Consider the following 24,181-nt stretch of genomic DNA (forward strand, 5'->3'; position numbering starts at 1 on the left):
TTCACAGTTCTTGACACCTTCCCTCATTAGTATTTTCACCTTCGTGTTCATACGGGGCACAGTTTGTTTCTAGACTGTCCCTTACTTTGGATATCCTTTAATTTAATTGTTGAAATATAAAATCAACCAGTATCAACACATCTTAGGTAAGATAGTAGGGGAATGAGAAAGGGAAAAATTACATAGGAAGAGGAGACATTCTTAATCCATCCCTTGATTCCTGAATCCATGAATTGGTGTAGAACTACCACCATTTATTGGTCGATGAATTAGGCCCTATACAACATCTTAGAGGACCTCCAAAATGTTTTCACCCAGCTGATGCGAGAATTGATTATTTGGGGGGAGAAAAGATGTTGCATCATTCTGTCAGGCCATCTGTTCAGGGTGATGGGGAACATGGTAATACCAGCGATTCACGTGAGCGCGAGCTCACTGCCACATTTTTTTTAACTGTAATAGGAATTCTCTGAACAGAAACAATATCGTATGGAATACCCTATTGGTGAACGAAGCATTTGGTAAGTTCATGGATGCTGTTTTGGCAGAAACTTTGCAGGCTGGGGGGGGGAAATCCATAATCAGGGTACGTGGCTATTTCTGTGAGAACAATCCATTGCCTGTTTGGTGATTAAAGTGATCTAATATAATCTTACTGTAATCAGGGTGTTTTGGCTGCCTTGACAAGGACTTGGGAGGAGCGTGGTTTGAAAATTGGTGACAAAGAAGTTCTGAGGAAAAGATATGTGAATAACATATATTCCATTTGACTGCTCACCAAAGAGCACCCTCAGGAGAGAGGGCTCAGTCGTCAGTTGGATAAGATGATGGTTTCTGTGTATGTTGGCCAATCTCTTTCATCAGCCACCCTTGTCCTTGCCCAGTGAGCCCAGGAACAGAGACAGTGGTGGCAGGACTGGAGATTGTGTGTGGGTTCAGCCATGTGAGCTACCACTCACCAAGGCCAGTCTAGCTACAGTCACTGCTGAGGGCTCAACCTAACAATAGCAGAGAAAATATTATTTCCCAATATTGGCACCATTCTATGGAAGGACCAGCCCACCGCCTTGATTGCAGTAAGATTACATTAGATCACTTTTATCACCAAACAGGCAGTAGTTTGTTCTCACAGAAATAACCACTTACCCTGAATATGAATTTGCTTCCCCAGCCTGCAAAGTTTCTGCCAAAACAGCATCCTTGAACTTACCAAATGCTTCGTTCACCGATAGGGTATTCCATACGATATTGTTTCTGTTCAGAGAATTCCTATTACAGTTTTAAAAAAATGTGGCAGTGAGCTCATGCTCACGTGAATCGCTGGTGCTACCGTGTTCCCCATCACCCTGAACAGATGGCCTGACAGAATGGTGCAACATCTTTTCTCCCCCCAAATAGTCAATTCTCGCATCAGCTGGGTGAAAACATTTTGGAGGTCCTCTAAGATGTTGTATAGGGCCTAATTCATCGACCAATAAATTGTGATATTTCTACAAGGAAGTTTTGACATCTCAATTTCATTCAGTGCAGACCACCATTGGGTCCAGTTTTCAGTCATATTGTTAGAGTTACTCCCAGACGTGTGAACTAACACTTTGAATCAAGAATCTCTGCTTAGTGAACCCATATCAAAAACATTTAGGTTAATAGAATATTGTATTCCTTTTGTCCTAATATAACACCATTAAGAAACATCCTCATACATATATCTTGGGTTTCAGTTAATGTGAATTGGTGAAATCCTGCAGTTCCTTTGGCATGTATGGTAACACCTTAAAGTCATACTTTTTCCCTGGTTCTGGATCTTCCAGGACTTGAATCTGGATGTGGATTTAGAAGACTTCACAGATGGTAAGACATCGGCAGTACAGTTTCAAAGGTTTTATTTCAAGGCAGTCATAAAAGCTTTCTGGTTCCCAACTTAGACCTTGAGCTGTGAATGTAAAACCCCAGGCTTATCATTCTCTTTCTGTAAGTTCTCCAGCTGATTTAGAAGCAATGAATCAACCCCACGGTCCTTATTCTCTTTGCTTCTGTGGAAAATTTATATTGCAGCAGGTACTTTGTAACCTAGGGCCTTGCTTTCTCTAGGCACTTCACTCCAGGTAACTACAGGTGAGAGTTTTTATAACCATTCTGCCCCTGTATGTCATGGATGACCAGGGTCCCACTTACTACTGGTCATTAATGCCTTTAAGTCTAGTCATATCGGAGAACTAATTCCAGATTCCATTTTTAAAATTCTGTTCCTTGGAAGCACTTCTGACACCAGTAGTTGCCAGATCCAATCAGCAAAGCAGTGATAGAGGATAATAGGTTTGAACTCAAACAACAGCAGGAGGACCCTGGACGTGAAGGTCCGTAAGAGGAGTTGGAGGATCAGAGCAGTCACCAATCTGAGCAGCCAGGCACAGCCAGGTAAGTTTAACGACAAAGGGGTAATTTGTGAAGATGTCTATGAGATACTGTTGTCTCTGTGTAGCTTCCTCCTTTACAGGACCAGTGCCAACACTGGGCAGTGGATCTAAGTTTCCTGGCGGTCAACAGGACCAACAGTTGGAAATAAGAAATGGGCATAGAGCTCAGGAGAGCAAGGCAATCTAGAACCTGCCAAGTGCCTATGCCTCTGTCACGATATCTGATTGCAAAAAGAATTGCAGATTAATGGATGCTGCTTCCATGGTGCCTTCCAAATTTCATGCCAGTTTCTCTTTCAGCTTCTTCTAACCCAGACTCACACAAAGAAGGGTATTCTGGGAAACGGAGTCTGCTTTTTAACTGTGGATCATAAAACTTTAAATTTTTTTCTCCAGTTTGCTTTATATCGGAGATGGCTGAAATGATAACCCATTACTTATGCACTCTTAAAATAATAGCGAACCATTTTTAAGCACTTAATATATGCTAAGCATTCTTTTAACCAGTATACCTATTAAACCTCACAGCACCCTCGTAAGGGACCATTAATATCTTCACATTGTAGCTGAGGAAACTGAGGACCAGAGAGATTCAGCCACTTGCTCAAGAGCACAGTTTAGTTGGATGTATCACTCTGACCTCAAATTCTGTGCACTTAGTTAACGTGATTGCCTCCCTCGTTCATCAGTTTTGATAATGTTATGTAATAGATGCCCAATGATTTATAACCTAATCACAGGCTTTCTTTGTAATCAAACTATCCAAAACTGTCCAAATTTTCAAAGTCAGATAATTTGATGAACCCCAACTGCTCATGTGGACATCATCCAGGCCTTTCAGATATTTCAGTCGGTTATTTGCATAAGAAAAAGAAAGGAAAGAAGGAAGAAAGGAAAGGAGGGAGGGAGGAAGGGAGAGAGGATGAGGAGAAGAAAAGAAAATACGGTTAATTAATATGTAGACAGTTTTGCCTAGTGAACTGTATTTCTATTTTTATAATTCTCATGGTTCAAAAGATAATAATTCTGGGTCCAAATCCAAGGGATAATGATGCTTTTATTAAAATTTGCTATAAAGAGAGAGGACAAATGATTACATGCATGGTAAGAGTTGAGAAGCCCCAGATATCCAGATTTCCACCAGATTGTTCCTGTAATATAACTCTTTATTTATATTTATTTATACTCTTTGTCACTCTAGAATGAAGGTGTTAGTGACAGCAAAGAAATAGAACTCCTAAGACAGTATTTGTCCAATCACTGTCAGGTAAGTTTTTTGTAGAGTTGAAAGGACAACAGTGAAATGGGTGTTATGTGATCAAATAAATTTGGCAAATGCTAGCGTTAATGAAGCAGAACTTCTCAGAGTCTTCCATGTGAGCTTGTGCATTATAAACTACCAGAAGAGAATACAGAGTATGTCATAAATATTTTTGGCGATGGAATTCTTTTTTCACTGGGCATGGTTGATTGAAAAACAGAGAACTAAGCCGTTTTTTTAATCAAATTTAATTGGATTATCAATTTCCAACCAGAGGGCTCTGGAAGAGACAACGGCCACTGCTATTGATTAAGCGAAGGGCTTTATGAGGTTCTTAGGACAGGACTCATGTGAGGAAGGAAGCATCCAATAGGGCTGCTCGTTTGTAATGTATCCAGTATAGGGGCTCATAAAAGAAAAGGGAAAAATGTATTATCAAACAAAAGATAGTAAGAGTATAAACAAATCACTCTGAAATTTCAAACGAGGGAAAAATCATTTCCCCTACTAGAGAAAATATGTAAAGTTTTTGTGAAAGGCTAGGTATCAGCCATGGCCCGTGAAGTATGAATAGGAGGTGGTCAAAATCCAGGGTTGGGAAGAAATGTTACCAGGCAGAAGGACTGGCGTCAGCAGAGGTGTGATTTGGGGGTGAGGAGGGGGTGGGGTTTGGCCAGTAGCAGGAGAGGGAGTAGTAAGCTTGATTTCCTGATTATCGGTCATGTAGGCTACCCATAGGGACAGTAGTAAGAAGTAAGAACTGATGGTTTTGGGGGTGACAGTAGACAAAGGATGGTGGGAGAATGTGGAGAGTCAGAAACCGAACTTGTAGACAGAAGGAGATAGTATACAAACCTCTGGGCATCTAAAGCACAGTGGAGGAATCTAAAAGGAAGGACGCCTAAGGAAAACTGAAGGCTCATTTCACCTACCTCATACTTTGGCTAAGGAAAACTTCTAATCAAATATATTTGGATCTGGGTTTTGTGTCTCCACTTGGCCAATATAGAGAGCCAAAGAGAAGTAAGGTTCTTCTTGAAGATGTGTGTTATTCCCCAAAGAATCTTTTAGGAAAAGCAAACAGCCCGAGAAATATTTGTTCATTAGATGTGTTCTGGCAGCCGCCAGAAAAATCCAGAAAGTCGTAAGTACATGCACATACACATAACACACTTGATTCTTCAAACACTTGTGATTTAACTCTTTTGTTATCAACTGTCATTATGAAGTACCTCTTTCTCCAGTAAGTGTATTGATAAAAACCACTCAAACTTATTTCACATATTGTAAGACAGTGATAGAGTTTGGGTCTAAAAGTTCTTACAGAAAACATTGGTTGTTTAATCCAGTTTGCAACTATCAGTAGGAAAGATGATTTTTTAACAGCCTCATGCTTTTTGTTATAAAGAAGGTAAGTACTCTCTAGTGTCTTGCTTGATTCAAGAACATCCTAGCTGCTGAGTCTAATAAGCTATAGGGCACTCTTCTGAAATCTGGTGCTGATACATTCCACACGTGACCTCATTTCCTCTGGAAGAAAATCCTTCCTGCTGAATCAGATGGGTTTACAGAGGCACAAACATAACAACCTATGTCTTTTAAAAACTGCTGATGTGTCTGTCCTATGCCTTCTCAAGAGTGGCAATGTTCCCTCTTTCTCTAGATGAAAATCCATACTTTCCTGGTGAGAAGTATGGTTTGCCCAAGGCAGAGTGGCTTGTAATGAGAGAGCTTATCTCCCTTAAAGTCATCATCACTTCCTGGCTTAAGATGCCGTCCACAGCCTCACTCCCACCTCGGCTCCCTGCGTAGCAGGTGGGTTCACTTAGGACAGCACGTCATCCAAACCCAGCAGCCATGTTCTCCTTTGGTTCCAAATGTACTTTGTAAACACCAAGACCCGTCATAGGAGTTTATACAGCTAGGAACAGAGTCAAAGAGACCTCAGATAGAGAATGGGTCAAAGCAGTAGTTTGGGACACTAAATTACTGTAGCAAACTATCAAATTCTTGCCATTTCCCTACTCAAGCTGAAGCTGACAACCTAAACATGGTTAGATTTCACATGAGCCTGAGACTCTGGGAGTCAAAACATGAGAAGAAACAAGATCCCACGTATCACATGTGAGGCTGTGCAGGCAGAGCCAAGTCAGCTGGGTCAGCTCGGCAATGTTCAGAGAGAAATATTAAGTAATGTCTCCCTACAGGTGATTGTTTCATGTGCTCCCAACTGTGGACTGTAACCCTGAAATTCTGGCAGCCTTATCCAAAGAGTAGTTCCTCTTAAACTGTTACTCCTAACTCTGTATGGAGAGACATTACGTGCTACACATACCTAATTTTGGTATCCCATCCAATTTAATGCGTGTGGGCCCAACTGTTCCATTCACGCACTCTAAATGCACGCGCACACGCGTGCATGCGTGCGTGTGTGTGTGGTGAAAGGTAAGGCAGCGTGCTACCTTGTTCCTGTGTGTGGATGTGTCATTTCGAGAGTAGTTTCTGAGCACAGCCCAGAGACCTGGTTTCAGATGCCTGTCAGGCATTCTCAGGCTCATTAATAATGGACAGCTCTGACAGCAGCAGCCTTGCTTGCCTTTGTTTTCCACCGTAGATGAAGGGAGACATGGATCTCTCTGTTTTGCCAAATAACAACCATCCTGACAAATTCCTGCAGCTTGACGTGAGGTCTTTAATGAGGAACTCAGCCCTTCTTCAGGCCAGTCTGGTGAAGTTTCCGGGAGGGAATTACCCTGCTGCACAGCACTGGCAAAACCTCATCTACTCACAGGTAAGATGTGGGAGCACATAAATACGCGGGCAGGGGCTTGCTTCTTTCTCATTATTGGCCATTTCATCATTTGTGCGAAAAGAAAGCTATAGGGAACAGAGTACAAAGTAGCTGCTCACACTTGCCATAGGAAAGGTCTTTCTCTCTTCCTTAACATAAGGAGACTTTCTCTGATCACTTTATAAATTCTGTGAATTTTCCCAACCATTGGTTTTCCTCCAAGCACTAGCTTCTCAGCCTGTCATTTTAGATTTTGCCTAGCCCTCATTTTATACCTTCCCTCAAATTTTTTCAAATCAATTACTACATTTGCAAATAAGGCTCTGGGGGGAACCCTACCTCTGTCTTTTGGGTAGTCTAAGCATAAAGCATCAGAAGCTTACATTGTGTGGGCTCATGCATGGCCTCTGAGAGAACTGAATCTTGCTTCTGCCTCATTTAGACAGACTCCCTTTGATCTCATGCAAAAGAGATTCAAACAGTGGAACAATGGCAACCTAATGATGGAAAGAAAGAAAACAGAGAGAACTCTCCACCTGGGAAAGGTGCTGGTTATTATTTTAGAGGTTCTTTTTTTTCCACAGGTGTCCATGTGGGCAAGACTTAACAATCAACCTTCAAACCCAGACTTCATTTCTTGCTTTCTTCTCTTGCATCTTCCTTCTTTTTGCTAACCAAAGGGGAGGAATAAAACTGTGATGAGTTCCATGTGCTGAAATAAACATAAATAAACTTGACTGTTGCACAGCTCATGAAACAGGAATAATCTTTGTTTAAGATGTGAGGGCTAATGGGGTTAAGGGTTAGTCAATTTAGAAACAGGAAGAAGCATGTCATTTCAGAACAGATGTGACTGACCTGCAAACCCCTGCAAATCATTAAATCCTTTGGAGTGGCTCAAATTCCCTAAACAGAAATTTGTTTTCTTTTAAGAAACAGTTGCTACTCATGAGTCCTGGTGTAAAGTGACTCCTTTGTGGTGTGTTTGTGGGCTCCTCGGGACCTTTATCATGAGATCATTCAAAATCAAGTACACTTGGATGATTATGTAAGTGTTTCCTCCATCTATGAGGATTTTAATTTATTTCCATTGTAAGGCAGCCTATTATGAAAACTAACTTTTCAAAAATTTTACATCCTTCCCTTTTGTAATCCTCAAAACCCATCCATACACACCTTTTTGGTGGTTGCTTTTTTTGTGTTTTGTTTAAGTTAAATGTGATGAAATTTCTCCTTTGTCTTATTGTTTATATCATGGAATAAAATGATTCAAAACTCAATTCAGAGAACCTTGGCCCTCCTGTGCTATGAAGTTTAGTCTAAGAAAACATATCCAATAAATTCCTTTGAGGTTGGAACACATCGATCTAACATCTTTTGTTTAGGACTGGAGCTGACCTATTTCCTTCATGTGGAACTTCACAGTTTAAAGCTCTGTTGAATGTTGTTCCTAAACCTGAATGAAATGCAAATTTTTAAAGGACATCTCTTTCAACAGGCCCTGATGTATTGATATAGTTATTCAGGGCAAACCAAGAAGGTAAAAGTCTGCTTCATATGTCTTTGAATATGTTATCGGTAATTATAAACTATAGATAAACTTTATTAAGTTATACTTTTACCCTAAAATAAAATGTTAAATGACTGAATAAAATTTCAGTTCAATATACTACTGAAATAACGCTTGGAGAGAAGGAGTAAATCAATTACAAATTTAGTTAGTTGAGTAGGTGTGTCACAGATTATGAGTAAAAACAATTATATTCACTACATTAGATTGCAATATGTCAATAAGTAATTCTTCTCTCCTTGACTGGATCTTAAAATCCAGGAGTGATATATTCATTGGCAAAAAAATAAATCTAAAAGACGTGAACATATAAAAGTTTTAAGGAGGCTTCCCTGGTGGCACAGTGGTTGAGAATCTGCCTGCCAATGCAGGGGACACGGGTTCGAGCCCTGGTCTGGGAAGATCCCACATGCCGCGGAGCAACTGGGCTCATGAGCCACAACTACTGAGCCTGCGCTTCTGGAGCCTGTGCTCTGCGACAAGAGAGGCCACGATAGTGAGAGGCCCATGCACCACCATGAAGAGTGGCCCCAGCTCGCCGCAACTAGAGAAAGCCCTCACACAGAAACGAAGACCCAACACAGCCAAAAAAAATAAAAATTAATTAATTAATTAATTAAAAAATATTTTAAGTAGCTGTGGTGATACCTGGAATAAGGCACTGAATATACCAGGTGAATTTAGGTGTTAGGGATGCAGAAGGTGGTAGGCAGCTGTTAAATAGTTCTTAATTTAAAACCCTTGCTCTGTTGGCTTAATGTCTCACTCTGCTAGGGAGACATTATGCCAATTGGGAGAACGTTGAATAAAGAGATTTGAAACTTGGTTTCTTGTCTCAAATCCACAATAAACCAATTTGAGAGACATAAATTATGGCCCTTATTCAGTCCATGCCTTAGTATTTCCATTTGCAAAATTAGGGTAATGCTCATTTTACATATTTCCTGAAAACTGAGAGCAAATAAAATAAGGTAAAAACAATTGACAGGATTTCTTATAAGAGTATAAGAAATTTATATCATCATCATCATCATCATCGTCACTTGCCAGTATTCCAAAATGTGTTAAAATTACCCTATCATTAGAATTTGGAAAATAGCCGATAATACCACTTGCATTTTTTGATGTATACGGTGGATGCAGGGGGGTATGTGTGCGTGTAGGTGTTAGAGGATGTAGTCAATACATTTGTCAAGCTATGTGGCTAACTCAAGCAGTTAGATTTTATACTCCCATGAAATCCACACAAGCTTCAGGTTTGTGTCAGCTTACCCTTTGGTCTCATACCCTCCATGTGCATGGTGTTTAGAATTCAGACTACCTCATGGAATGTCAAAGGACTTAGTCTACAAACATTGCCTTCAACGTTGGTAGTAACTCAACAGTTAAAACAAAGATCTCCTAGGGACTTGCCTGGCAGTCCTGTAGTTAAGACTCCGCACTTCACAGCAGGTGCCACAGGTTTGATCCCTGGTCAGGGAACTAAGATCCTGCATGCTGTGTTGCTGGCCAAAACAACCAAAAAACAAAACAGAGTACTGTATTTATATCCATAATTTATCTTTTAAGCTTTTTTAAAATTCACATTCCACCTTCAGAGGCAATTCTCTAAGCCATTTTACACAAACGGAAGCAATACCGTATGTATAGAAAAGTAAGCACAGATGTCCTCAGGCATGCCAGTATCTCCAAACACTGTTCATTCTCTCTATGTGGATACACAGGTCACCTGTATTTGCAGGGAGAGAGTACAAGCAAATATTTCTTGATTCCACTAGATTTATACTTCTTAAATTCTTTCAACTAGAGAAATAAAGAAGCTTCCTAATAAATTTCTTTTCAGTGCAATGAACAAACTTTTGCCAAAACCTAATGTTTCTGGTTGTTAAAATAATTTGGGGCATGTATCTGATGAAGGCATTTGGAATTGTATCCCAAATTTTTCTGCCAATCCCTTTATAAAACGAGGTAATAAAAGGAAAAAGCTGATTCCTTTTTTTTGGTATAAATGATAAAACATGTTTTTTCAGATATTGTGGTGGGATTTTTTTTTTTTCTGATTAGCAGTTAGACTTCAGAATCTTTTCAGGTTAATCTATTTCTTATATCTTTTCCTGGCTTCCATCACATCTGTTTGAGAACCCAGGGGATTCTGTACTAAACCTGTGAACTGGAACAAAAGACCAAGGGTAAGGAGGTTGCTCTTCCCTTGGTTTCTAGACAATGTCATTTACTGGGTGTATTTCCTAATCACCTTTCCTCACTTTTTTTTCAGTCTTATAACTCTTTTCCCCTTAAATTCTAATATCTCTTCTTTCTATCTCAGGTTTTTGTTTTTTGTTTTTTTTTTTTTGGTATATCATAACTGTATTTCACAATCTGTCTCTGAACACGTGTCATGCGTTCTCCTGGACTGTCTCTATTCCCAATACTCCATTTCCTATTTCAAAAAAAACAGCCTCCTATGTGCAATAGGCTCCCGTTTTTAAGCTTATATTTGGGCAAATGTTATAGGACTTTTGAGGTACTTAATTTATTGTCTAGGAAGTAGATTGAGGAGCATCACTGAGCTGCTCAGGCAATTATCAGGACATGATTTATCAAGTTATGCTAAATTTACACAGTTCACAAAATCTCCATTGGAGTCAGAAATTCACCCTTGGATGGTATGCTGCCAGAAGCATTACCCACTTTGTCCCACCACACTGCTCCCAGATGAGACCCAAACGTCCCTGGCACTGAAACTGTATTAAAAGCACTGTGTGTGTCACAGGAACACATGTGGGACTCCAGAGCCCTGGTTACTTGGACAGGAAGGCAGGAGAGGGGGTTAAAGAGAGGTCTGGGTCAGACCAAGAAGGCTTCAGAGGGTGTTGTCTAGATTTTTAAATTTTATCCTGAAAATTTGGAGGGGTTGATGAAAAATTTTAAGCAAGAGGATCACATGATCAAATTTGTGTTTCATAAAAGTAACCATTCTAGCAATTTGGAAAACAGAATTATTGTGGTCAGTGGGGAGCTGCTTTCCAAGAAAAGTTGTCTGTGGGCTCACATGTGCAATATAACAAAATGCCTTGTTTGCATTATGATTATGATAGGAATTACATTGTATGTGTAGACCAAACTGGGGAAATGGAAGTCTTTATGATCTTGATTCTCCCAGTTCATGAACATGGTATATATTTCCATTTATCATGCTCTTCGTATAGCCTTCAATTATGTCTTATAATTCTCCACATAGAAGTTTTGCATATAGTTGTAATGTTTATATCTAAATACTGATAGTAATTACTGCTCTTAAGAATAGGACCTTTTAAATCATGTTTTATAATAAAGTATTACATATGCTATTGATTATTGTATATTGATTTTGAATCCAGAAATTGTATTAAAATCTATTTTACTTTGATGGTAAGTATCCCTGTAGATAATCATGTCATCTACTGTTTTGTTTCATTATTTACAACCCTTATTCCTTTGATTTATTTATTTAATTTTTAGTGTGTTGCTCAGAACTTTGCAATAACGTATGAATGTTTGTGATTACTGGCATCCTTGTGTTAATTCTGAAACCAAGATAAATGCTTCTAATATTTGAACCATTAAGTAAACAGTGCCCTGGAAGTTTTGGGCAGATTCTCTTAGTTTAAGAAAGTTCTCTACTATTTCCATCTTGCTAGGAAATTTGCTCTAAATATGTTTAAATATTTTCCAAATATTTTTCACAATGTACTGCAAACTTCTGTGTTGTTTCTTTCCTGATAATTGGTGAGTCACATTAATCTTCGAATATTAAACCATCCTCCTGGTAAAACATCCTTTTCTGGTATAAATCTTTCCTATCCTAGTATATAAAATATACATATTGTAGGATTCTGTTTAGCAATATTTTATTAATGATTTTTTCATTTATGTTTATAATAGAAATTGGCCTATAAAAAATTACCTTTTCTTTTACCTACTTCCCTTGTCTGGAGTTTATACCAACTTCATAACATGAGTTGGGGAGTATTCCTTGTTTTTCTATATTCTAGAAGAGTTCAACAAGATAGAAATGAGATAGAAATAAGATAGAAATGATCTGTTTCAAGAATGTCTGAGTGCTGATTACAACACTCATTCAGCCTGGTATTCCTAAACCTGTGTATGTTTGGGGTCGATTTTAAACTATTGATTCAGTTAGTCAAATGATCACTGGTTTATTAACATTTCCTATTTTTTCCTTAATTAAATTTTGTAAGTTATATTATGTGGGAAATCGCCCAATTGCATGTAAATTCTTAAAGTTACTCAGATTATACTCCTATTACAGTTCTTAATCTGTGCTATGTAACTTCTCATGTTCCTTTTACATTTCTAACATTGTGAGTTTGTATCTTTTTTTTTTTTTCCCGGAGAAGTATTACCAGAGATATTTTTAATCGGTTTAGCCTTTTCAAAGAAATAGCTTTCAATATGGTTGATTCTCTCCATTGTATATTTGGGTTATTTTTCTTCATAATATTTATTGATTTCTCCTTCTGTCCTTATTATTTCATGTTGACTATTTTCTTAGATTTACTCTGCTGTTTCCTTTTAAGGCTTTGAATTAGATGTTTATTACTTCATTAATTTTCTCATTCTGCTTTTATAATGTGAGCATATATGCTTATAATACTCCCTCAAAAGCTCTTTCAGCTCCAGTTTTCATTTTCATTCTGCCTAAGTTTTTTAATTCCCATCATTTATTTGAAATGTGTTTTAATTTCTACAAAATGTGGTAATTTACATTATCTTTTTGATATTAATGTCTAAATTTCTAATAAGTTGTCTGTGATCAAAGAGCATGATCTATATAATATTGAATGTTTGAAATTTCTTTTAGAGTCCAGGACATTACCAATTTTTGTAAATATTCAATGTATTTTTAAAATGAGTATTTTTAGTCGTTGAATAATGACATCAATGTCTTTGATCAAATGTGTTGGTTTCATTGTTCAAACCCTTTTTATATTTAATAATTGTTTTATCTGCTTGGTAAAAAATTATATGTATAAATTTCTCCTAGTTATCTCAAGTTTTGCTTTATATATTTGAGATTATTTTACTAGAGGCATACAAGTTTAGAAATATTATATTTTACTGATTATGTCTACATTTATTCATTTTCCACCAACACTTTCTTCACCTAACAAAGTCTTTTACCTGAAAGTTTATTTTGTCTGATATATATACTTTCTTAGTCGTTAGTCAGGCTAAATTATGTTATGGAAACAAAAATGCCCAAATTCTTAGTGACTTGACTCAATAAAATGTATCTGTCATTCATACAAGATCTGTTGTGGGTGGGAAAATTATCCTAGTGGCTTGCTTCCAAGTGGAACCCAGACTGTTCCTTTTTGAGGCTCTATTATATCAGAATTTTTATGATGCTTGTAGCTAGAAAAGAGAGAGAGAGACTAAGCCAAGAATCAGGGATTTTAGGGGTCAAGCCTATGTCCCAAACTAGCTGTTGTATGCCCATGAAGAAGAAATGGGTTTGCTGAGCACCTAGCCAGACTCTGCCACAGTCTATCATTTTGTTAAACATATATATACTTATATATTTCATCTTCCTACACACAGCATTCATCCTTCCCCAGAGGTACTAACACCAAAGTGAGCCAGTCACTACATTTAGCAGATGTCCCAACCATATCATCCTATAATCTTTGTTGGAATAGGAACGGGATCACTACAGTAATTCTTCCTTTCTGAATGGGAAAAATGAAAGACGACAGACACTACCCAAAGTAATTCTGAGATTCCACTGAAAATAATGTGTGTGGGTCTCCTTCCTTGAAGGTGGGGAAGGTGGATTAGGCCATGATTCTGCTTTTCAGAAGACTTTCTGCTGCATTGTTCTCTAGGGTCCCCAGTCCTACCCACTAGGAAGCTGCCCCTTGTTCATCATTCTCTTTTGCCATATCAGAGTGGGCCCTCCCTTGAGGCTGTAGAAGCTTCAAAATTTACTCCTATTTATGGATATTTGGAGGCATAGGGTTATTGTTTTGTTTTATAATTTTGAACAATCAAAAGCTTTTAGTTCTAGGCTTGTGGTTTCTTTGGTGATACATATCTTATAAAACTTAGTGTGAGCTATTTATTAATGTAATCATATCTATTTTGTTGCGGTCAGGTCTATAGGTCAATAAACACACCTTAAGTTCTCTTAAGGCATAGCTCTCAAATAGGCTTTTTTTCTTTTATTTGGCTGCATCGCGAGGGCTTCGCTCTGCTGTGTCGGGTCTTCGTTGCAGCTCTACGGGCCTCTCTCCCGTCACAGGCTTCTCTCTACTTGTGGGGTGTGGGCTCCAGGGCACGTGGGCTCTGTAGTTTGCGGAACACAGGCTCTCTAGTTGAGATGTGCAAACTCAGTAGTTGTGGCGCATGGGCTTAGTTGCCTTGCAGAATGTGGGATCTTAGTTCCCAGACCAGGGGTCGAACCTGCGTCGCCTGCATTGGAAGGCGGGTTCTTTACCACTAGACCACCAGGGGAGTCCCTCAAGTAGGCTTTAATGGTTTGCTTTTCTACCTCCATTTCTCCATCCTTTAACTCAATGACAAACACCTGGAGGCAGTCAGGAATAATAGTTTTGAAACCACACCCTAACAGGACCTTTACCCTGAGTCACTTCGTTCAGCTAAGAAGTTTGTTTTTATTTTTTAATGTTTCATTTGATTTTTCTATTTATTTATTTATTTATTTATTTATTTATTTATTTTTATGCCTGCATTGGGTCTCTGTTGCTGTGAGCGGGGGCTACTCCTTGTTGCGGTGCACGGGCTTCTCATTGCAGTGGCTTCTCTCGTTGTGGAGCACAGGCTCTAGGGAGTGCAGGCTTCAGTAGTTGTGGCTCACAGGCTCTAGAGCGCAGACTCAGTAGTTGTGGCACACAGGCCTAGCTGCTCCGCGACATGTGGGATCTTCCTGTACCAGGGATCAAACCCCTGTCCCCTGCATTGATGGGCGGACTCTTAACCACTGCGCCACCAGGGAACTCCCAGCTAAGAAATTTTAATCCGCTTTTTTTTTTTTCCTCAATCCATTTTTTTAAATGATTCTATATCTTAGTGTTTGAGGTCTATAAACAGTCAGATTTTTAACAATAGAAGGCATCAAATTTCCAGAGTTTCTCTACTCTTTCTTCTTGCAAACTATTCAGTTCTTTCTCTAATGTCATCTTTTTCTTGTATTACACCAGCACTGTGTTCCTTGTACATAAATGCTCTGATTATTTATAATACCTCTCATACAGCTACAGGGGATTAGATTCCAAATGACCACAGATGACACTTATACCAAACACTTTTCACTGTATTATGTGAGTAACCATCAATCCGGCTTCCAACATCCCTTTCATCCCTTTCCACTTCTTGACTGCTAAGCCAATGCCCACATTTGTAGAATTTCAAGATATCACTTTCTGTATTAAGGAATGTAGGCTAGGCTACACTGTAATGACAAAGTATCTCTAACTAAAAAGAAGAAAAGCATTCTTGTGCATGTCTGAGGAAGGGCAGATGGGTTTGGGGGGCAACTCTTTTCCAAGCAGTATCCTAGGGCTTGAAGTTCTTTCATCTTAAAACTCTGCCATCTCAGAATCCTTGCTTACAGTGACACAAAAATGGAAAGTGAGGAAGAGTGAGCCAAAAATCATGTTGGAGAATTCAGGGGCTCAGCTTGGAAGTGGTCTCTGTTACTTTTGTCCACACATCATCAGAAGAGCTGGCCCCAGTTTAACTTCAAATTAACTCCTAATAAAGGCAGTCATCCCTTGTACTCAGGAAGGGAAAACAAAATTGCTGAGTATTTAACCAGTCAAATACCAGCTCTTGTTTCTTTATATTTGCCTGCTATATCTTTTTCTATACTTTCACTCTCATTTTTTCTGAGTCCTTATATTTTAGGTATTTCTCTTGTAAATATTATATAATTAAATTTAATTTTAAAAACCTGATATGACAGTCTGTCATTTAAATAGAGGGTTTAGTCTATTTACATTTAACATGATTATTTCAATTTTTTTTCTATTTTCCTAAGACTTTCTCCTCTATATTCTTTGTTTCAGGTTTCTTACCTTTTAGATTAATTTTCCTTTATCCTTTTTCTTCTGATCTACCAATTTAGAAGCTATACATTCTTTCTCTATTTTTTAGTAATATCTCAATACTCTCACTGAAATGACTTCTTAAAATTTCCTAATTAAATATATCTGTTAAACTTTTAACTGTACAGTTTCAGTTTTCTTTTATCTTAAAACTCACAAATTAGTGGTTATTCTTATTTCTATTTTACCATAAAATCAGTGCTTCCTTAGATTTCTGTATATATTTGTCAGTTTTTTTTTTTTCTTTGTTTTGCCTAGCATTCCTTCCTGCCTCTTAATCTTTCATTCTATTATCAGGTTTCTTCTTACTGAAGTACATTTTTTAGAGATTCCTTCTGTTTTGGCCTATTAATTGTATATTCTCAGTGTTTGTCTGAAAGTCTTCTATATCACTCTTTCCATTAAATGATAGCTTATACATAAATGACATAAATAATGATTAAAGTGTATAAAGGGTAAATGGACAAAGTAATGGTTAATACAGAAGAGCCTAGGTAATCTTTGAAGTATTACTTTAAGTATTTTTAAAAAGAAGTTACTTTAGAGCTTATATGAGTAAAATAATGGAATTACTGTTGAGTTTCCTTTTGTTAAGTGTAGTCCATCTAGAATGTGGAGTGAAAAGTTAAACTCAAATACATGCTTTGTTTCCTTTCTTAAGAGATTTTGAAAAAATATATCAAAATACAAAAGAACCTCAACCATGATTAGTATTTTCTATTTCTTCCATAAAATTCTTAATAAAGTTATTCTATTAATTTTCCCTTCACATGTCCTTCAGACATGAAGTTGTCAAATGGCACCAAGTTCTAGGATGAACATCAAACATTCAAGAATATAGTTTAGAATTAATGGCTTGAATGTTCTTTTAAAAATAGCTCTGATTATTTTTCTGTCTTTTGTATATTAGTTTTTCAAGATCTTTATACATTGTAATAGAAAGTATTATTTTTTCTTAACCCCCGAAACTGTATTTTTCTGATTTATAGAGCTTTCTTATTTAAGAAGCTCAAGGAATAGTCCAGCAGGCAAGAAAACTGACAAAGTCAATTTTTCAATGTTAGAAGAATTATTTCTCTTCAAAGATAATCAAAGATATCTAGCCTTGAAGAAAAAAACTTGAGTCAGAATTATGCTAAACTGAAACTATCTAAATTTTGTATCAAATTGTTTTTTCTCAATTCAGAAACATTTTTCATGAGGTCATCCATCTTAAAGATAAACACTAAGTCAAGATGATTTATTATTTCATTACAAACTTCAATATTATGGAATATAAATTGATTTTGAGCAGACCAACGACCTAATAAAGTCAGAGATGATCTCCAAGTTGAAAGTCAGAGATGATCTCCAAGTTGATCACTAAGTATGTAAAAAATGTCTGGACTAAGAAAATTAGATAAACCTAAGGCCAAAGAGAATGTGAATGGTTTTATCTAGGTGATTTTTTGCCAGCCATTTCAGAAGGAAACTATATATAATATTAGTTCACAACTTAGCTTATATAAACACGTATTTAATGTGACCTATATACCCCAATAGATACTGAGGGAATCAGTGTATTAATGATTATAAATATAACTCAGAAAAATATTAATTGCTATTGAAACTTCTCTGTTTAAGAAGACTGAAATATATGAAACACATTTATTGAAAAATTTCCTGTAAATTAATGAAATGTGTCACCAGTTTTTAAGGGTTAAACCTAAGTGTTCCAAAAATTAACTTATGTGGAGTTCCTCTCCCATGATGCCCCATCATAAATGAGACGTTACTATAAACTTTTTTTTCTTCTCAATTTTATTTGGCCAATGAACAAATTTTAATCTAAAATTTTTCTACCTTTGTGATAGTTTTGTAGTCATAAGAAAAAAAAGCAAAGTAAAAATATGAAGGTCATACCAGACACAGAAAAACCACTTTGTATGATTCCATTTATATAAATGAATACAAACTGACCTATGCTGTTATCCTACTGGTTATCCTTAGGGAGGGAGAGGGATAGTAACTGGAAGGCAGCATGAGGTGTGCTGGTAATGGTTTGTTTCTTGGTAGTATCTTGGGTTTATTTGGTATGTGAAAATTTATAATATATGCACTTTTATAATATATGCACTTTTCTACATATATATCATGCTTTAATAAAAAAAAGTTTTTAAACATCTAGAAGTCAGAATTAGAGCCTTCCAAAAGCCAGCTGGTCTGTAGCTACATATAGGAGTGCAATGCTAAGTTAGTCCAGTTCTCCAAGCTGCCTGAAATAAGAGTCCTAAGGGAGTTCCCATGAAAGCCAAGGCATATCTATAAAATGCCTTTTAATCTTGATTTTGCTGGATTAATACAGCAATGTTAAATTTTTTTAATCAGTCATGGAATGCACAAGTAGAAAGAAATAAAGTGTCAAATCTCAGTGCAAATAAGCTGGGGAAAAAATGGCTTTGTTTAGAATTCTACTATTTGAATTAAAGAACATTGTCCTTTTTCTGTTGTTATAAAATAGCATTTTAATGAATGATTACTGAAGCTCAACAAGATCACATGCAAATAAATAACTCAATTAATGGTAGGATCCTAGGTCAAACTGGATCCTAGAATTCTTCCTTCATTCATTGTCCTAATCTGTTGGGCTTCCAGGCAGAATCAGCAAGCTTTCAGGTACAGTTATTTCACGTTGCCTTCCTTGTCATCAGTGACCTATTGGTAAGACAGACTTTGTCACTGTGCCTCCTGACAGAGAGAGAAGAAGAATATTACTGCTCAACGAATGAGGAGATCCAGTTTGGAGAGTGCTGTGAGTACAGAGAGCCCCCCACCATCCCTGTCATCAGTTCTGAAGAATAACCCACTATACGGTGATGAGAGTTTGGAGGATGGTATGGAAGAAAGAAAAAAGAATCCTTCATGGACCGTTGAGGAGTATGACAAGCATTCCCTGCACACAAACCTCTCTGGGCATCTGAAGGTACTCAAGGCAAAGAATCAACTCCTTTAATTGTTGAGGGAGATCAGTTAAATAATCCTAAAAGAAATGGGTACTGAGGTGAAAGGCACTCTTCACTAGGCACAAAATTTCCAGATTTCAGGTCATTTTGGCCTCTGGCTTCACTTTCTCTCTCCTAGTCAGTAGTTATGTTTATTTATGTGTTTTGTGTTTTACAATTTCAGCAATTACCAGCATCTCTACAGTGTAGAGAGAAAGAAATGGTGTGACACAGAAGAAGGGTTTACCTGGAAGGTATCAGGTTTTGAAAGTTAATTTGCCAGATTAAGTATGTTTCCTCTAGTTTTGTGATCATCTATGTTCATGAATACTTAAGAATTCCTTATTCTACATTTATTCAAAAATGTTGACTAAATGCTCTGTCTTAGGCACTGTGCAAGGCGGTTCTCATCAAAGATCATTTTATTTCAAGCCTACTCAGTGATTTAAGATTGCAAATTTACATTTTGGACATTTTCCTGTGTCTCAGTAACAAAACAAAACAAAAACATTTCAACACAGGAAAAGTATGCAATGAACTCATTCACCCAGCTTAAACCCAATTCAGGTTTTTCTTTTTTTTCCCCCTGGTGTCACCTATCAAATAGAGGGTCTAGGAATACCTGAAAAGCAGGGAGAGAGGCCCTCTGTTTTCTGAGTGGACTGGATTCCTACCCAGCCTTGGCTTACCTCTGCCCACCCTAGGGCCAGAAAGGTCTGATATTTTCCAAGTACTTCCTTTAACAATGTATGTCTGTTCTAAACCCCATACTTTAATCACCTACAGATTTTTCCTGCTAAAGGGGACAGCATTGTGTCCCTCTAAAGTCCTACACTTTTTAAAATCTCAAGTGTGCACTCCTTGAAATAGTGTCCAAAGTCTTTGGAGTTTCTTAGTCTCCTAGTGGATTTAGTGTATCTCCTCCTTAATGTAGCCTCTTTTCCAGAGACGTTTCCATAACAGATGCTCCCCTCTAGCAACAATAATCTTGTGTTTTTTTATCAGGAATCTAAAGATCAATACCTCTAGGAAACAACCTTCTGCAACTAGGAAAAAGTGTATTGATTTATTTCACAAACATTTCTTGACTGTATGCTAGAGCCTCTATTCTTTTCTTTGTTGTTTACATGAATGATAAAGGGACTATGAAGATGAATATGACTCTCCTTGCCCTCAAAATTTCATCTAACTGAGCAAAGTACAATAACTCTAGACAGGACAGAGGAAATGACAAAACAGAGGAAGAGGATAGTGGATAGAGGATAGGAAGAACAGTGGAAAGTGCTGTGCAGATTCAGAAGAGGACAAAGTCCCACTGGATTAAAAGAAGCCTTTATGAAAAAGTTAATTTATGCTGGACTTGAAGAATGTGTACAATTCCAGAAGACATAGGTTGTTTGTATGAGTGGAGAGGCCCTCTTCTGTCAGAAGTGGCAAGAAAAAAGGCACATATACAAGAGGGTGAGAGAGTTTGTCAGAACAATAGGTAGTCCAGTTTTGCTGGAGCTACAGTTTAAGTAATAGAATAATGGTGGGGGGTGGGGGGAAGGCTAACAAACAGACTCAAAAAAAAACAAAATTTCAAATGTAAGGCTAAAGAAACTGAACATTATCAGCACTGAGGGGTAATATTTTGTTGGACAATACCATGACATGCTTAGGAAGACTGAACGTGAATTGCTGGATGCATTGCTTTACGAAAGCCAGGGCCGGCCCCCTCCCCACCCATCCTCTACCTGTACACTCACCTCAGAGCAGAGGCCCGTCAGGTCAGAGGCTTGTATGCAGACCTCATGATGCTATTTTGAGAGATGCTTCTGGAAGTCATGGCTTTTGTTTTTATTAGGATCTCTTCTTGACCTCATCATTTCAACTTCTTTCATCACCGTCCCTACCCATATCTCCTAATTAGCAGACAGAGCCCCCAACCTAATTTCTGAAACCTTTTCAACTACTTTACAGGCCATGAAAGTTCCATGTGCTTTTGGCCACTCCCATTTTTCTAAATTACTAACTTTATGAATAAGAAAGGAGAAAAGAAGCCCACATTTAGTTACAAAGGCAAGCTATAGGCAGAATGTAAGAAAGGATAGTCTCCATTATGGAAGTTCTTACTGAAGAATGAGGCATTAAACTTGCAGGCAAAGTGCAGGCCTCTGATTAGGACACAGACACAAATGAAGGATAAGAGTGAAGTAGGCAAGGATTTTTAAATCAGCTATCCTTTTGCACACATCATCCAAATTTTATTTTAATGTTTTCGCTTTTCTAAGACTGGGAAGTTGAGCCTAGTAGCAATGTGATGGAAGAGTTATGTTGCCATCACCAGAATCCACCCAGCTCCCCTTCCTCTCTTAGCAGTCTGAAGCTAGTTCATTACCCTTGTGTCCAGCCATGGAAACTGGCTGACTTTAAGTCCACTGAGCCTAGAGAGGCAGAGAGAGGGTGGGCAGCCCAGCTACAAGCCACTGTAATACTCCAAATGAGAAATAATAAGGCCTGAAGTGGGTTTATGAAAATAGAGATTCAGCATTCACCATAAATTTGTTGTATGTCTACCAGATGCCAGTTATAGACACTGAATCATTAGCACTGAAAAACAGCAGGAGAAAATAGGAGGGAAAAAATATATATGTGTGTGTATATATATGTTTTACATGTATAGACAGTAGATTTTGCAGATGATTCATTGGACATAGGAGATGAAATTGAGTAGAAGACAATTTCTCAGGGCTGAAAGGGAGACAAGGCCAGAGAAAGAATCAGAGACATGGGGCCTAGGAGGTGATGTGGGAAAGGATATACTGGGTCCTTTCTCCAGAAGGTCAAACAGTGCCAGAGTTTCTGCATGCCAACATGCTGTATTCCGCTACAAGGAAGACCAGAAGATTGAGAAGCATGGAAAAGAATCTTTACTCTTGGTCTTACTCCTCCTTCCATGGAAGTCAGCTTCTGGATTTACTGAAAAACTCAGCAAACATCTTTATCCCTATTATGCCAACAAAATCAAACCCCCAAGGCTCCGCTAAGGCAAGGAATTTTAATTTTATTTCAACTCACTAACCTGGTTGACACACAGTATTTATGAGTTGTAAGAGACACGAAATTAGCGAAAAGATGACAGAAACCCTCTTGTGTTTCTGACCCTGCAATGTGAGCAATTTATTCAGTAAGCCGTGCAGACTTCCTAATGAATTCTCATGCAGACCTACAGGTGGAAGCTGAGGATTCCTGGTCAGCCAGGAGGCTGTAGCTACATGTTCCTACTATTCAAGGAAGCCTAGCCTCTCTTGTTTGAGCAGTGATACTTAGGACAGTGTGAATATGGACGTAAAGTACCTATACGGTCTTGTTCTGCAATCTCATTGAGTCTGTAACACTGACTGATCCTATTCTTCGTGTAATTTTCTTTTAGGAAAGTCCTAATGACCTACGGTTTTGGTTGGGAGACATGTACACACCCGGTTTTGATACCTTACTGAAAAAGGAAGAAGAACAAGAGAAGCATTCAAAATATTGTCGTATAGGTCTGATTTTGCTCCTCATTGCCTGCGTCTTGGTTTCCATAGTAACTGTTAGCACTTTTTTCACCTAAAGAAACTGCCACAGACACAGTGACATTTCTTTAAAATCTTTCTAAATAAACATTTGCAGAAAAACTTGTTTACGGAGTGTGAATGTATTGTCGATGGTTCAGTCAAATGTAATTGTCTCGTAGAATGCAAACGTTGTTTGAGATATGCTAACTTTCTCTACTTTGTCCTATGAAACCTTTGTAAGAATCCCAGCCTGAGCTTTGTCCTTTGAGAAGCAAGAATTCTGGGGATCGTAACCAATAAAAAGTTAATACAGACAACCAAACTTAAACACTTTGATAGCGAACAAAACAGCACCAACAACTGTCAGCAGCTTTGTCCTAATGCCTACACTATATTCACCTTTTTATTTCTATTTTTATTTCTTTTTTGATTATCATTTTTATTGGAGTATAATTGCTTTACAATGTTGTGTTAGTTTCTGCTGTACAATGAAGTGAATCAGCTGTATGGATACCTATGTCCCCTCCCTCTTAGACCTCCCTCCCCACCCCAATCCCACCCATCTAGGTAATCACAGAGCACCGAGCTGAGCTCCCTGTGCTATACAGCAGGTTTTTAAACACTGTTATCACCCTCCTGTCATCACTAGGAAAGTTAGGCAGATCATTTTTTGGCCAACTGCCAGGTATACAGGATACAAGCTTCTAGTCATGCTGCCTGTTGGGTTGGATTCATGCTGTTTTATCTTCCTTTATTCCTGTTTAAGCCAGAAAAAAAAGGGGTAGGGATATTCAAACATTTTTATTTTCCCGGTAATCCTTTATGCCTCAGTTTCATGTTGCAATTTTCATAGACCTAAACTTGGACAGGCCATAGTTATATAATTAATCACATTTAGATCCAGTTGTGCTTACTGATTGATCCAAATTGGCTAGTGTGACCCCTGGTGGTGGTCAGGGTATATCAACAGCCCTGGCCCTAAAAAATCAGAGGGAATGCTAAGAGAACAGAACTTGAATACTAACTGTGCCTTTTGCTAGAACTCTTGGACCCTGAGCAAGTCATTCTCTCTGAAAAAGGATAATATCACCTCCCCAGTAGGGCTTGCCTAAAGACTAAATAAGAGGCATAGATAAGAGTAATGCCTGGCTCCTAGTAAGTAGTTGCCTAGTTAACTGCAGTCTTTACCACTAACATGGTTTATCAGCACCTGAAGTCACCTTACTTTGCACGCAGATACCTGGGAACGTGGTTCTGGGCACAGAAGGAGAAAAGTCACCACCCTTCCCTTTCTCCTTGGACACCCTTCCCTAAGTCCCTCGTCCCCACTCCTTTCTCCTCATTCAAGACTCCTTGCTGCCCCCAGACTATCTCAGGCAGAAAAAAAAGGACATTCTCCTCTTCCCATTAGTCAGGTTTTGCCCTTTTGGGGTTGCCATATCATTTTGTTGTTATTTCTCTTAAAAATACTTGAAATAAAGTACATTAAAATA

At 38.0% G+C, this 24,181-nt stretch overlaps 1 protein-coding gene across 1 annotated transcript; it reads left to right on the forward strand.

Moving 5' to 3' along the window:
* The first annotated feature begins 3,622 nt into the window (after positions 1 to 3,622).
* On the forward strand, positions 3,623 to 22,744 carry MINAR2 (membrane integral NOTCH2 associated receptor 2). Its single transcript, XM_060146232.1, has 4 exons — positions 3,623 to 3,684; positions 6,293 to 6,469; positions 18,903 to 19,130; positions 22,565 to 22,744. Exons 2-4 carry the CDS (start codon positions 6,293 to 6,295, stop codon positions 22,742 to 22,744), a joined length of 585 nt encoding a protein of 194 aa, XP_060002215.1. The 5' UTR covers positions 3,623 to 3,684.
* Positions 22,745 to 24,181: the final 1,437 nt, after the last annotated feature.

Source organism: Lagenorhynchus albirostris, chromosome 3 (genome assembly GCF_949774975.1).
Source record: "Lagenorhynchus albirostris chromosome 3, mLagAlb1.1, whole genome shotgun sequence".
In the NCBI taxonomy this organism is placed as follows: domain Eukaryota; kingdom Metazoa; phylum Chordata; class Mammalia; order Artiodactyla; family Delphinidae; genus Lagenorhynchus; species Lagenorhynchus albirostris.